The sequence below is a fragment of the Schistocerca serialis genome, chromosome 7, assembly GCF_023864345.2.
Source record: "Schistocerca serialis cubense isolate TAMUIC-IGC-003099 chromosome 7, iqSchSeri2.2, whole genome shotgun sequence".
Lineage (NCBI taxonomy): Eukaryota > Metazoa > Arthropoda > Insecta > Orthoptera > Acrididae > Schistocerca > Schistocerca serialis.
Window position 1 is genome coordinate 374,362,268 of NC_064644.1, and position 14,831 is coordinate 374,377,098.

Below are 14,831 nucleotides of genomic sequence, written 5' to 3' on the forward strand. Positions count from 1 at the left end.
CGTTTTTGCCTGTGTCAGTAATACCCTGTAAAATTTGATAATTTGATGTCATTCTGAGCACTGATTCTCTTTCTGCAGTGTTTTGAAACTGGAACTTTAATTATGTATGCCTTCTATATAACACAATCTCTGCATCTGGCAGTGCGCAGAGATCAGTACCAGAGAGGTAGGATGGTGTATTGATTGTGGCCAATCTAGATGTGTTATGAGCAGCCATGGAAAGAAGTCTGTGAAAATTGTCGGATCATTTGATGTGTTACTAGCTTCTGCTCAAGGAGATTTGCACAAACTCCAACTGAAACATTATAAAATAATGGCAGTTCTTCAACTGAACAACTGAATAGGATTCTTCCTATCATCAAAAACATTTTGTAATACTGTCATTGATGCATTTGTGGCATGTGCACATATATTCTCCCGCAAATTAATAACAATTGTTCTTCTTGTTAATTCTCTGCATAAAGGTTGCAGTATATTGCTCACTTACCTATAAGAAGTTTTGGTTTGGTGCAAAACATCTGTTCAGTAAATTGTGTTGTGCTGATTACACATCACACTTCTGTTTTCACTTCATGAAGGGACTGTTTATGGAAATAATAAGTAGTTTCAGAAATCCAAAATCAGTTCCTCGGAGAGTTCATGCACCCTTACAAATGCAGCCACTCTTCATCAGTGAAAAAGAGCATTTCAGGATCAACATCTCCGTCATATGCAGACTGCAGTAGATGGTTGCAGTACTGATGTGTGGATGTTTGGTATGTGAATTGGTCAGTCAATGCACTACCATTAGTTTGTAAGGTTTCAGTTTAAATATGTTCACAGATCCAGTGAGCAAATGCTACTAACACACCTGTTTTAAGTACTAAAGGCCACAATGATTTTGTCTGACTTCTTTCCAAGACCACTTTCAGCTCATCTAGTTTGGATAAATCTGATGCACCACTTGCCAAAATCAAGGGGCTGGTCTGGAGCATAGTCATCGATTGGAGCCTGCCTGCCCATTATTGGTCCTCACACAGTGCCAGACAAAGGATTTGGGGCGTATGTTAAACACCCTCTACTCATAATAATTCTCCAAATATGCCTTCAGTTTTGGGCAGTCCCAGTATTTCACTTTTGGATGGCCTCATCAGTCACACACATTAAAGTATCTCCTTTGAATATATCCTGGTATTAAAAGGGCATGATAATATACTTTTGGGCCAAAGGTGGAAGCATTTCCGAAAGGGATGAGTTTGTAAACTGTCTGCATTCCACCGTGGTTAAAATACAGGGTGTCTTACTCAAACCACCCAGATTTCAAAGACCCAGGGAAAAAAAAAGAAATCCACAGCAGATACGACAATGATAAATGCACTACAGTGTAGAGCATCTCAAAGGATTTATTTATTTATCATCAATACACTTGTACAGGTGAATCATTTGTAGTACGAAGAATATTGTGTCTATATTGAATTTCTTGCCAAGTTCTTTGTAACATTTCCTTTGTTATTGTTGCAATTGCATTAGTGATTCGATGTCACAATGTAGGAATATCGCCCACTTTGGTCGCATACACACGGTCCTTCACAAGTTCCCACATGAAGAAATCAAGTGGCGTAATGTTGGGTGAACGTGGTGGCCAGCCAATGGGTCCTCTGCATCTGATGCAACGATTGAGAAATTTCCTATCCAGGAACTTGCAAACAGCCATTGACCAATGCGGTGGAGCTCCATCTTGTTGAAAAATGATGTTGTGTTGCAAGTCTTGTATCTAAGGGTACACAAACTCCTCCAATGTGTTCACTTACACTGACCCATACACTGTTTGTCCCACAAAGAAGAACTGTCCAACAATCCTGTTGTGCATTAGCCCTCACCAGACGTTTGGTTTAGGGCTATCATGAACATGTTCAATGACAATGTGTGGATGTTGCGAACCCCAAATCTGAACATTATGCCTATTAACCCTTCCTGATAGATGAAAGGTTGCCTTATCTGAGAATAAATGTCTTTGCAGGAAGCTGGCATCCATATCAGTACGCTGTAGCATATCCGCAGAAAATTGTTGTCGGTGTGGTTGTTGTTTGGCCTCAGATGTTGCAGAATTTGCACTTTCTAAGCACACATATGAAGGCGCTGGTGAACCACATGATTCGATGTTGATCGAGCTACATCAAGTTGCCTAGATGCTTGACGAATTGACTTATGTGGGCTTCTGAGAAGCGTTTATCTGGTGTCCTCCACTGTCTCTTCTGAAACTCTGTAACATGCACCGCCAGAATGCTTGAGAATAGTTCCTGTTGCCAGAAACTTCCTATACCATTCCTTAATTGTTTTCACGTCAGGTAGATCACACAACTATAATTTCTGTGCACAATAATCGGCACTCAGGATTTCAAATCTCATCCAATGCGGTCCCCAACAATCAGTCTTTCCTTCTCAACCTGTGCGGTAAGTCTCTCCTGATCCTCAGTTCTGGGTGACTTCCCTAAAATCTCCACTTTTTCTAGACCTTCCCCTTCAACCCTTCTGCCTGAAGAAAGAGCCACTGACTCTGAAAGCTTGCCTGTCACAACAGTCTTTTATGTGTGTGTTATGTCGCCGCTTAGTGAGTAGAATTTTTACCTACATGCAGTTTGTCCTTCCTCGGCACAATGGCATCTACCAGCAGAACAGTGCAACATGTCACACAGCTCTCAATGTATGTGCGCTGTCAAGAATCCAGGATGAGTTTACCATACTTGGGCACCAAAGTCTCTGGAATTAAACCCAGTGGAGAATCTATGGGATCATCTCGATCAGGCTGTTTGCACCATGGATGCTCAACCAATAAATCTAGTGCAACTGGCCAAGGCACTGGAGTCAGCATGGCTGCATATCCCTCTGTGTTCCTTGCAGAACCTCATTCCACTCTTCCTACACGTCTCACAGCAGCCCACTATGCTGGTGATTGCTCAAGGTTTTTACCAGATGGTCATATTTATGTGAGTGGATAGTGTACCCTTTATCCTAAGTTTGATAAATGATATCCAGTTTCTTTCATTCTGTTGCTGTTGCGTTTGTGCACATTGACCATTATGTTCCATTAAGAATCACCCAATATTATCCCGAAGCTCTGCTTCTCAGTAAGGTGACACATTTAACTTCAAGTTTGCACTCCATCTCTGTTTAGGAAACATTTATCATGCTTTAGCAAGACCTACTTCATTAACTTCAATAATAATTTCATTAGTTATGATTCATAATTACATTTAATGCAGAATTTAAGCCTACTAAACCACTATCAATGACCAACCACTACTTTAATAAATCTCAAAGTTCTTAACATTGTGCACACAATGCATGTTCTCTTGAATGGTAGAAATGCAACAGGCTGTGTATGGCCTTCCGGATTAATCTGAGAAATTAAATAAGTAAATAAATAATGTTTGGGCAGTTACTGCTATGAGTGATTGACAGCCTTCTTTCAAGGCTGCAGTTAGTTCTTTACTTTCCTGTAGCTGCTTCTTTGTTTCTATTTCAAGTAGGTGTTTTTCAATTTTTATCATAATTGTAGTAAAAGATATCTTAATAATATGACCATGGTTTCACTGCAACCTATTTCCTGTTCCCATCATCATCACCTATTTAAGTACACCACTAAATTTTAGGTGGCTTACATTCTTTGGCAATATGTGTCCATGTTGCTCTTACATATTTTCTAATGCTGTCTACCCACTTCCCATTAAATTGTTACCTTATCCTTTCTCATGTCTTGGAATTCAGCAAAGACTACATACAGTCTTATTCTCCTGTTTACAGTCCTGCACACCTCTATTTCATTTTCATTGTCGTCATACTCACGTCTTCTGTTGCAGTCTGTTTTGTGATGTTTTTTAGTAGTCAGTCAGTTGTAGCCTCCAGTTACAATGATCAGAGTGCAGATGTATTTAAATTGTGACTGCTTCTCTGGTCCTACTCAGTTATAAGTTACTGTATAATGTATTCAAGTGTTTATGACTGTGTATAGAGGTAAGTATGATTTGTAGTTTTCTAATATTTTACTGTATCTCTTTTTCTTTCTTTTTAAACAGGTCATCTGATGATGATTTATTAATAAATGCAAATGAGTAACAATACTACTTGTGTGGCACGAGGCTGAAATATATAATGATAAAAACAGTAGTGAACTAATACTTTGTTAAAGTACACGTCACGTTGGAAGGCGGCCCAGTTTTCAGCCGTTCTGCACATCCCCCTCCACTAGCCACTGGCAACCAATAATATTCATTCTCTTTCTGAGCAGCTAGCAGCAAGTTACAGCTAGAAAGTGAGAATTTCGCTCCGACATGCTGCACTGTTGCCGTGCTTCGCGACAACCCAATTATTCATTCAAGTGTCAGTTTTTTTTATTTTTTCTCTTGTAGCGGTATAGGTGACAATGTGTATCTGTAAATGTTGAAGTGTGATTTAAAGAAAAAAGAACCAAGTGACTGCAATAAATGTGAAGTGCTCCACAAGCAGGTGAGGGGGATTATTTACCACATTTATTAAAAACAGCTTTGAATTTGAAAGCAAGTCTCTTACTGTTGACATTTGAAAATACAAGAACGGACTCCAGAACCATTTGGTGTCAGCAAGAGAACTGTAAATGAAAGTGTCAGACCTGTAGGAAAAGTAGAAAAAAGTTGCTTTCGTGTCACCTGGAAAGCATCGAAATCACAAGGGACCTGTAACACAAATGGATGGTTTTAACAATCATGTTTTAAAGTGCTCCATGTGAGTGATGAATGCCCGACATCACAAAAACGTGTTACAGGTATGCAGGAGAAAACTAGCTTCAATGGTAAGCGCTTCAACAATGTAAATAATTTTTAGAGACATTGGTTACTGATATGTTAGGAAGAGAGTTTTTAATTCAAATAATTGACATAGGTGCAGCATGAACTACATCCCGTATAAAAATTCATGAGACAAGAGAAGAAGGTAGTTAAACATTGTGTTACCTTGATGAAACATGAGTCAATTAGTCATTCCATGAAGGTCTGCTGAAAAATGAGTGATGGTACTGGCGGTTTTAAAGTTCTTATAGGTATAGGTTCTCAGATAAATATTCTGCATGCTGACTCCTCTTCTGGTTTTGTTTCTGAGATAAACTTGTATTTACGTGTAAGAAAAACAGCAGTGACTACCATTCGGAAACAAATGCTGTCAGTTTTGTGACGTGATTTACAATTCTTGTCATACCTTGCTTCGAAGTCGACACTGCCAGTTATAACTCAATTGTTACAGAGAAAACACCAAGTATAAACACCAGAAAAGTGGATATTTTTACCTAGCGTAAAAATAAAAATATTAAGTATAGTAAAATCAGACTCGTGCCGATCTCCTGCAGTTCGTTAATTAATACAAGTCACGTGACAGAACGTGACTTCCTGGCACGTGAATGGGGTTACACAGTTTTGCATTTACCCACGTGTCACTGACAGTTTAGCCCTATTGAATAAATGTGGGCAAAGGATAAGGGTATGTGGGAGGGGGGGGGGGGGGGGGGGGAAGGAAGAGAGAGAGAGAGAGAGAGAGAGAGAGAGAGAGAGAATTGCCTTTTGGTATGTGAAATGAAAGCTGATTCGTAACACAGTCAATGCTGACTACATGGTGATTGAATAGCTTTCACACCCAAAATCTTGTGAATTGTTTTGTGTACTATAAGAATGGGTATGTGAGAATGTCGCAAACTCAGCCCCTACTTTTACATTGCAGCAGAACTCTCTTCTTGAATAGTATGTCATTTGGAGCAAATCTAACTACTGTGAATTACTGTTAGTACCTACTCAACTAGCGCAGAGGTACATTAAAATTTCCTGAAACAGTATGGTTTGGTCCAACCATGTTTCTTGATGATGGATGACCTAATGCAGGGACACTCGTTAACAATTTGTTGAAAGATTTGTTGTGGTCTTCAGTCCTGAGACTGGTTTGATGTAGCTCTCCATGCTACTCTATCCTGTGCAAGCTGTTTCATCTCCCAGTACATACTGCGGCCTACATCCTTCTGAATCTGCTTAGTGTATTCATCTCTTGGTCTTCCTCTACGATTTTTACCCTCCACGCTGCCCTCCAATACTAAATTGGTGATCCCTTGATGCCTCAGAACATGTCCTACCAACCGATCCCTTCTTCTAGTCAAGTTGTGCCACAAATTTCTCTTCTCCCCAATTCTGTTCAATAGTTATGTGATCTACCCATCTAATCTTCAGCATTCTTTTGTAGCACCACATTTCGAAAGCTTCTATTCTCTTCTTGTCCAAACTATTTATCGCCCATGTTTCACTTCCATACATGGCTACACTCCATACAAGTACTTTCAGAAACGACTTCTTGACACTTAAATCTATACTCGATGCTATGGGAGGGAAATCCTATCTACAACCCTGTGTCCCCCAACCATCTCCACCCCATTACCATGTGAATCTCTTTTCGTCGTTGATCCCACTGATCTATACACCAACATCCCCCTTACCTATTGCCTTGTCATATTTGAACACTACCTTTCCCAGCATCCTGCCACCTAAAACACACTACATTTTCTTTATACAACTGACAAACTACATCCTTACCTGTAACTACTTCATCTATCTCAACCTCTTTATCGGCTATCTAGAGGAGACTGTCCTAGCCATTGAAGATTCTAACTCCCTTGTCCATTACAGGTTCATTCGTGAACTCTTCACAACCTGGACCAAGTGACAAGATAATGCAGTCTCTTTCCACTTCAACTTCAACACTTTTCTTCCATCTGCCTCCACTATCTGCCCATTATGCCACCTTTCTGGACATACCTCCACATCTCCCACTAAAAATCAATGGTCCCTCCGTTTTGATAGTAGCCATCTCATCCACATTAATATGTGTGTCTCATATGTGAAGGTCTTACTATGGTCCTCAGAGGCAAGTATTAACCCCCCACCCAAATCCTCTCTCAGAAACAAATCTCATGTGCAAAAGCGATAAGTGCCCCTAATCCTACTACTGCATGAATCAGCTGCAAAGGAGCACACCCCATCCCTTAAACTCAATATCACCCGGTCTGGAACAACATAACCACATAATTCACCAGAGTTTCAACTATTGTACTTGTAAATGATGGACAGGGTACCCACAAGCCTTCCCACTTCCCCCAAAGTGGTATTGTTGTGGCTACCCAGTCTATAAAGTATCATGATCCATCCTGAGTAGTACATCATTTTGAGCAAATCTGACTATTGTGAATTATTGTTAGTACCTACTCAACTAGCACAGAAAAGGCCATTAAAATTTCCTGAAACACTTGTTAACATTTTGTTGAAAGACTGTGGGAGAGAAATCCTACCTACAACAATGTGCTGTCCGTATATATCCTCCAGACCTTAACTTTTTTTGCAACTGGAGAAACTAATGCACCAACATTATTTTGTGGTACCAGGAAAGGCCTGTTGTCATCAATCACACAGTCTGCAGCCTAGATGAAAATGAACTCCTAAGGGAATAGGATAACTTCCCTTATAAAAGAACACAAATCGCTTCCTTCATCATCTCTCAACCATTACTACTTGGATTCCTTTTCATTGTTGTTGATCCCACCAACCTATACACCAACCTACTCCAGCATCTTTTCACATACGTCATAACTCCTCTAAGACCCAGCTGCAAGACATGTCCTCTGCAGCCATCCAACACATCAGATATCAGTCAGATCACAGGCATATCCTATCCTTATCAGAAGCAAAGTCACCTGTAGAAAGCATTCATATCATACTACAGCTCTGCTCTAACTTCTATCACAATCTCTTGTGTGAGTGTGACAAGAAATCAGCAGCCAACTTGAGTGAATGGCTACTGCCAAATTGTGACCAAGAGCAGAATTGAGCACCAAGTGGCAGAATATGCAGCTGAACACAACTTACTTGGCTTCAGTGGCTGCTTCACTAACGTGATTACTCCTCCAAATATCATCATCTCCAAACTACTTAGTTGGAAATTGTCTTCACAATACATTCTTCAGTCCCACAATCCACCTGGCCTCAGTCTCCACCAGTCCCTTTCCAACATCCACCTCCAATTGTATTCATGCCCCTTTGTTCCTTCCCCACACTTCATCCACGTCACTCAGTCTTCGCTCAAACCCTTCTCTGTTGCACTTCTGACTGGAGCACGGGGTCTACGGTCATTCACTATTGTAAGAAAATGAAACAACTGCAGCCATCCTTATGATGTCATTTATTGTGTGGCTACGTTTCGTCACTGCAGTGCACCATCTTCTGGCCTTAGTTGATGCTGAAGGGGTTAACATCATCCATATACACTATGCATCAGTGGCCAACATAACCAGTGTACGCAGACTACCTGTAACTATGATGTTGTCTTTTCAATCATCAACTGTCAATTCATTGTTGACAGTTGATGGTTGAAGAGACGACATCACACTTGCAGGTACTCTGTGTACACCAGTTATGTTGGCGCATCATGCATACATATGGTGTTAACTCCTTCAGCATCAACTGAGGCCTGAAGACGGTGCATTGAAGCACTGAAACTGTTAGCCACTCAATAAATGCCAGCATAAGGATGGCTCTAGGTGTTGCATTTTCTTACAATACTTCTCTGTTGTCCCCCACTTCTGTATTCTATGTCCCTCTCACAGGCCTCTCCTTACATCATTGTGCACTGTACACAACTTCCAATGCCTGTGCCAGCACATGCTCACCAGCACTATTCTGTACATTATCCATCTCTCCCTCCCATCTGTCAACCATTCTGCCCTCCAGTCCTCCCTTGCATTCTCCACTTCATTTCTTCCATCACTTGCTCCACCAGGTACAACCTCTCACTCTAGGTGAATTGTAGTGCTGGTGCAATGAAGTTGGCTGCGACATTGTGTATTTGGTAGAGCCAGGTCTCTCTCTCTCTCTCTCTCTCTCTCTCTCTCTCTCTCTCTCTCTGTTTGTGTGCGCATGCATTTTCAGTACTAGTTAGCACTGAAGGAGGACACCATCCAAAAACTTACTTTCAGTCTTGTTTATGTGCCTATTGAAAGGTCAGGCCTCGACTACACAATGATTTTTTATCTTTATTGTTTGTATGCTTTTATTCCAACGAGTATGTTCCACATTATTTTTATGGAGTCATTTAAAGACATCACCTTCGATATGGCTCCAGATAATACAAGTTATTTTTGTTGTTATGTTGACAGCACTTTTGTCATCTGAACATGGGACATGAAAAACTTCGAGAATTCTTAAAACACCTGAATGGTATTCCTGACCACATCAAGTTTACTACGGAAGTAGAAGTAGGAGGTGCATTGCTCTTTCTTGATGTACTCGTTTGCTGGAAAACCTATGAGCACCTCAGCTACAGAATCTACATGAAAACTACACACATGGATCAGTACCTGGACACTTGCAGCCACCATCATCTGGCACAGAAATGTAGCATTCTGACCACCCTCATGCAACATGCTAAGGTTGTCTCATAATGCCTAAAACCTGTCACTAGAACTAAGCCACCTCAGAAGATTCTTCTGGAAAAATGGATAGTCACTGCCAGGTATCACAGAGCATTTCTGGTGAGACGCACAGTGAAAACGCCACCAAAGAAGTGACCAAGAAACTTGCGTTATTGCTTTTCTGTAGCACATTATTGGGAGTTGTTACCTTTCTATGGCGCAGTGTTGGGAAAGATTAACCAACTCCTGAAGACACACATTATTCCATCAGTGTTAAGGTCCTCCCACCCAAAAAAATCCCTGTGAAGGATGAGTTAGGGTTCCGAACACCTGGAATGTGCAAGATACCGTCTCAGTGTGGCTGCTACTACATTGGGCAAACAGTGCACACTGTGGAGCAACGCTGGACGGAACATGAGAGGTGCTTTTACGCTATCCTGAAAAATCAGACTGGCAGAACACACTTTAGAAAATTGACAGCACATTATGTTTGATGAAAAATCTGTCATTATGATGACCCACGGATTTTGGGGTATCTTTATGAAAAAAGCTATAGAAATAAAAATGTTTGGAAACACATCAGTGAGCTAGGCAGTTCACAGGTCAGTACACACTGCGACCTGCTCATAGCATGGTTGTAGTAGGCGTGACAGACGTGCGACGAGAACATTACCATGTTCGGCAGGCACAAGTGATGTCACAGCCAGCAGTGCGACTATTAATGATGAGGCCATGGTGACATGGAAGTTGGACAAATAATTCCAGCTCCTGCAGTGTAAATAACAATGGCTATCATTCCAGACCACACTTCAAAAGAGTCCTCTCTGAATAGAAATACAGTCACTGTCAGTAATTGTAATACTGTCTATTGGAAGACAGAATATAGCTCAAAAAGTCAAGTCTGTCATGTAAACTTAAGACAGTAAACTTTGTTTGCAGTACTAGATCTTCCAGTGTTCTGTCACTGCCCTGTTGTAATACTAAGTAATGATTCTACATGATGATTATGTTGCAGGTTGTAACATTTAAGGCTACATCGCCACAGAGGACTGAGCGCAAGGACAAAGTTACAATAGCTGAGCAGAATTTCGGCTCAGTAGCAGGTGGTGGCTCCAACACTTGGTGTGAACAAATCACAATCCCACCATTACCACCATCTAATCTTAACAACTGTAATATCATTGACCTGGAATATGATTTAAGAGTAAGTTGTCTTGTTCCTTATGTAAAATTTATTGTGCATGACGTCTGAAAATAAAATATGAGACTATTTTACTAGGTTATTATGCAGTATAAATTACAAATGCAGTTTGCTTTTATAGACTGTCCCATTGTGAAATTTCACAGCCTTGTAACAGACAGTCCATTCTACATAACACTTCTGGTGTTCTAGAATTGAAATTTTTCTCAACTGGCTTGTTGTTCAGAAATTGTCTTTTCAGGTTCTTTATGAGTTTCAGCAGGAGAAGGAAATCACATGGAATATTTGATTAATATTGAGGACTAAGGAACACAAGAACATTCATAATCATTCATTAAACAAGAACAAAGTGTGACAGGATGAACTTTTTTGGCACAGGAAGCATTTGTGTACGATGCTTGATCTGTTACAAGTGACACTATATTGAGACCCGTCAAATACTCCTCAGTAAAAATGCTGGTTTATCGTTTCATCTTGAGTCACACCTTATTAATGGATAATCAGTGTGTGGTTGCATACTATTTTTTTTTTTTTTTTTTGGCTCATTCTCACATGTTTCAACTGGGGCCAGATTGAAGTACATCACTAAGCTTTGGTGCTTTGTTACTGGATCGTATTTGTAAACCTCACTAGTAATTGTGTGTTATCTTCAATCAGACCAAAAATATTGAGACAGGCCCTCACGTTACCTTTTTGCTCTTGAGAAAGATTTTTCAAAGTTCTCTCTGAGTGCACTTCCCTGAACAGGTATGGATTTATTAAAATCTTATGAGTGATGGCAAAGATGCACCCATGGTCTAGGGGTAACTTCTTTGACTAACAATCAAAATGTCCTCGGTCCCAGTTTCAAACCACACCACTGCTTGAATTTTGAATAAAAGTTATCAGCGACAGTGGCTAAAGACTTCTGGCATAAGAAGTTGCCCCCATTCTGCCAGCAACCTGGTCAAAGAGGGTGGAAATGGACAGTGGGTCAGGCTACTCTGTTGCCCTTGGGATGATAAACTGCCCCTAAAAGGCAGAAGAATCAGCAGTGATCAATGGCATGAGGATGCAGAGGGCTATGGAAACCACTGCATTAAAGACACATATTGTGTATCTGCAGGATGAAAAAAAGTGCCTTGATGATCTCTCCACTGGCAAAAGATTTCAGGCTAGCCCACCATTTGGATTTCCAGGAGGGGACTGCCAAGGGGAAGACGACCATGAGAAAAAGATTGAATAACCAATGAAAATGTAACAGTCTACAAGTTGTGGCTAGGAATGTCAGAGGTTCAAATGTAGTAGGGAAATTAGAAAATCTGAAAAGGGAAATGCTAAGGTCAATTGAGGTATACTTGGACTCAATGATGTGAAATGGAAAGAAGATAGGGATTTCTGGTCAGATGAGTATTGGTAATATCAACAGCAACAGAAAATGGTGTAATGGGGGTAGGATTCATTGTTAATAGGAAGGTAGGGCAAAGACAGAGTTGCTGTGAACAGTTCAGCAGTAGGATTGTTCTCATCATATTTGGTGGCATCACATCATATTCAGTGGCATTCTGGCTCAAGATGCTGGAGTTGGTGGTCATGTGTGCTTGAGGTGCGCTTGCTTGCATTTATGAATTGTGTGTGTCTCTCTTTTACGGATGAAGTCTGTGGCCGAAAGCTTTTTGTAAGTGTCTTTTAACTGTGCCTGTCTGCAACTTAATGTTTCTTCTTTACGGTAAGTAGCAATCTCTCTTTCCTTATATTGTTGTAATTCATAAATACTTTCATTAAATTCTTTGTTATGTAAGGATAAAAATGAAATTGTTTGTCAGGTGTTTGATATTATATTGAAGTGCAGGATAGTTTGAAATAAGAATGATTAATTTATCATTTTTTTTATATGTTGAGCATTAAATTAACTTTGCAGATAATGTCTGATATCAACTGTGAAGCAACAGTCATTTGCAGGCCTACTGCATGAACACTGTTGGAGGTCTGTGTGCAGTGTCTGATTTTCTTTACTTTTCCTTTCTTTCTTTTTTTTAAATTTATGGTTTTAAATCAGAGTTATACATATTATTAAGAATCATTATTTATGCTTTGTATATTGAAATATGTGATGTCAGTGGTTACTTTATGTATTCGTTAATCCTTCTTCTTTTAAAAAATCTGTGCATTGTGTGTTTTGTCACTTTAAGTATATAACTTTTGTTCGTAAATGAGGTTTCAACTATTGCTATTATGAAGGCCACCTCGTGATCGTTAGTTGGATGGATATGACATGGGCTACCATTCCTGACAAAATATGCTGCACTTGACATAGCAGTCCATTAACTGTGAGGAATTGACTAGTCTTGACATCAGATAAAAGCTGCATGCTCCTTTTTTCAGTACTTGATACTTGCAGCTCCGGCTGAAAAATATGTGACATACACCTAACCTAAATTTGAAAATTGACAGTCTCTAAACTGTCTCATTCCATGCCATTTAAATATGCATTCATGCCATTTAAATATGCATTCAAATAATCCATGGAACGTGCAACTAGTCCTTTGTTTTCTCTTCAGGTATACATACATTCCTGGTTGTACACTTCCCTTTTCCGAAGGAACCAATTTACTGAATTTTAGTTAAGATTACTTTTTCTTAATTTTACAGGTTGAATGCAAAGTGGCGGGATTCTATCATAGAAACTTGACAGTAAAGACACCTATCATACTTGGAAGCATCCCACTGGCATCCTACCAGTCACCTGTTCCATTGCAGAAACCAGATAGTGAGAACAATGGAGCAATCATTCCAGATGGCCCACCCACTGACCCGAGTGGTGACCACCATCCACAGTATGGACCTGCTGGTCACCAATCCCCAGGAGGGTTTGCACTACCACAGTGGGGCCCTGCACCTCCAGGTGAGTATTTGTTAGTGGTTTGATGTTATGTGGATCATAATTGTGATCTCTCTCATGATGAGGAATGTGTCATTTAACATTATGATACACTTTGCCAGTGAAGATTATGGCAATTTGCTTCACATGATTATTTCAAGCCTCTCCTTTTTTTAGGTTCATCTAGGAGGAATTTTTAAGTGAATATGATTCCAATTTGTGTTTGAAGTTAATTGTATTATTTCTAGATTCTTTTTATCTCCTAGTAAGTGGGGAAAGATTTTTATGGCTGAATACCTCACTCCTTCATGGCACACTAAAGCTGAGTGATGGACAGTGATCGATGTTACATGCTATGAACTTAATTGCTATGAATACATATTATTAATTAACAGAATGCCAGAGCGAACACCATAATCAACTTTTTCTGTTGTTTGTTTGAGTGTGCGCGGTGAGAGTTCCAAGTGCATAGATTTGGAGAGCACACATTATGAAAATCTTAACTCTGTTACATGAAGAAATTCATGTTACCACCATATGGCGTTTTTAGTAAATAATGCTTTATTGAAGACTAGTTTTGATACAAGTTCCATTTTCAAGTCTACAAAAAAATATGTTATAATAAATATCTTGGCAGGATAAGTCGAACATTTGCCCTGCAACAGGCAAATCTTAGACCTTTTAATATGTGCCATACAACTGTGACAGGCCTTTGTCATTACATATGATTTGATGTGGAGAATATGTGACAGTGGTACAGATGATTCTGATGTAAACTTTCTTTACCGAAACAACTGTTACCTCAATACGTCATCTTCTGTGTTAATCTAGCCCTCATGGGTGGGATCAAGTTTTTTAACCATCTGTATGATAATGTACATTAGAGTGCCTGGTATCTCACCCTGTAGCCATTCACCATGGTAGGCCCTCGCTTGTGAATAAAAAAAAAAAAAATTAAAAAAAATTATATTTTTGAGTTACTTGCTAGAGCCTTAAAATTGATAGGTGTTCATAAAGTGGTGCTATTATGTAGGAGTTATCGTGTTAGCCTGCCATGCAGGAGATTGCGGGTTTGAACCTTGTCAGATACTTCAATTTTTTTATTTATAAATAGTTATCAAAATTACTTTAATCATAATTTGTATTTAGTGAACTGGTTTAAATGTAATTTTTTAAAATTTGTATCCCTTTGTCACATCATCTTGATCACTTTTTGTATTATTTTTGATTTAATTTTTTTCTGTCCACTCATCTTAGATTTTCATCCATATTATTGCTGTCATTATTTCAGTTCCTCATTTTGCACATTTATTTGTAATCCA

At 39.6% G+C, this 14,831-nt stretch overlaps 1 protein-coding gene across 1 annotated transcript in view; it reads left to right on the top strand.

The window, feature by feature from the left end:
• LOC126412219 (arrestin domain-containing protein 17) overlaps nt 1–14,831 on the top strand; it is a 44,976-nt gene that overhangs the window by 19,716 nt on the left and 10,429 nt on the right. The window contains exons 5-6 of the mRNA XM_050081706.1: nt 10,464–10,652; nt 13,281–13,533. Of these exons, the coding sequence (XP_049937663.1) occupies nt 10,464–10,652; nt 13,281–13,533 (442 nt within the window). The remainder of the gene's footprint in view (nt 1–10,463; nt 10,653–13,280; nt 13,534–14,831) is intronic.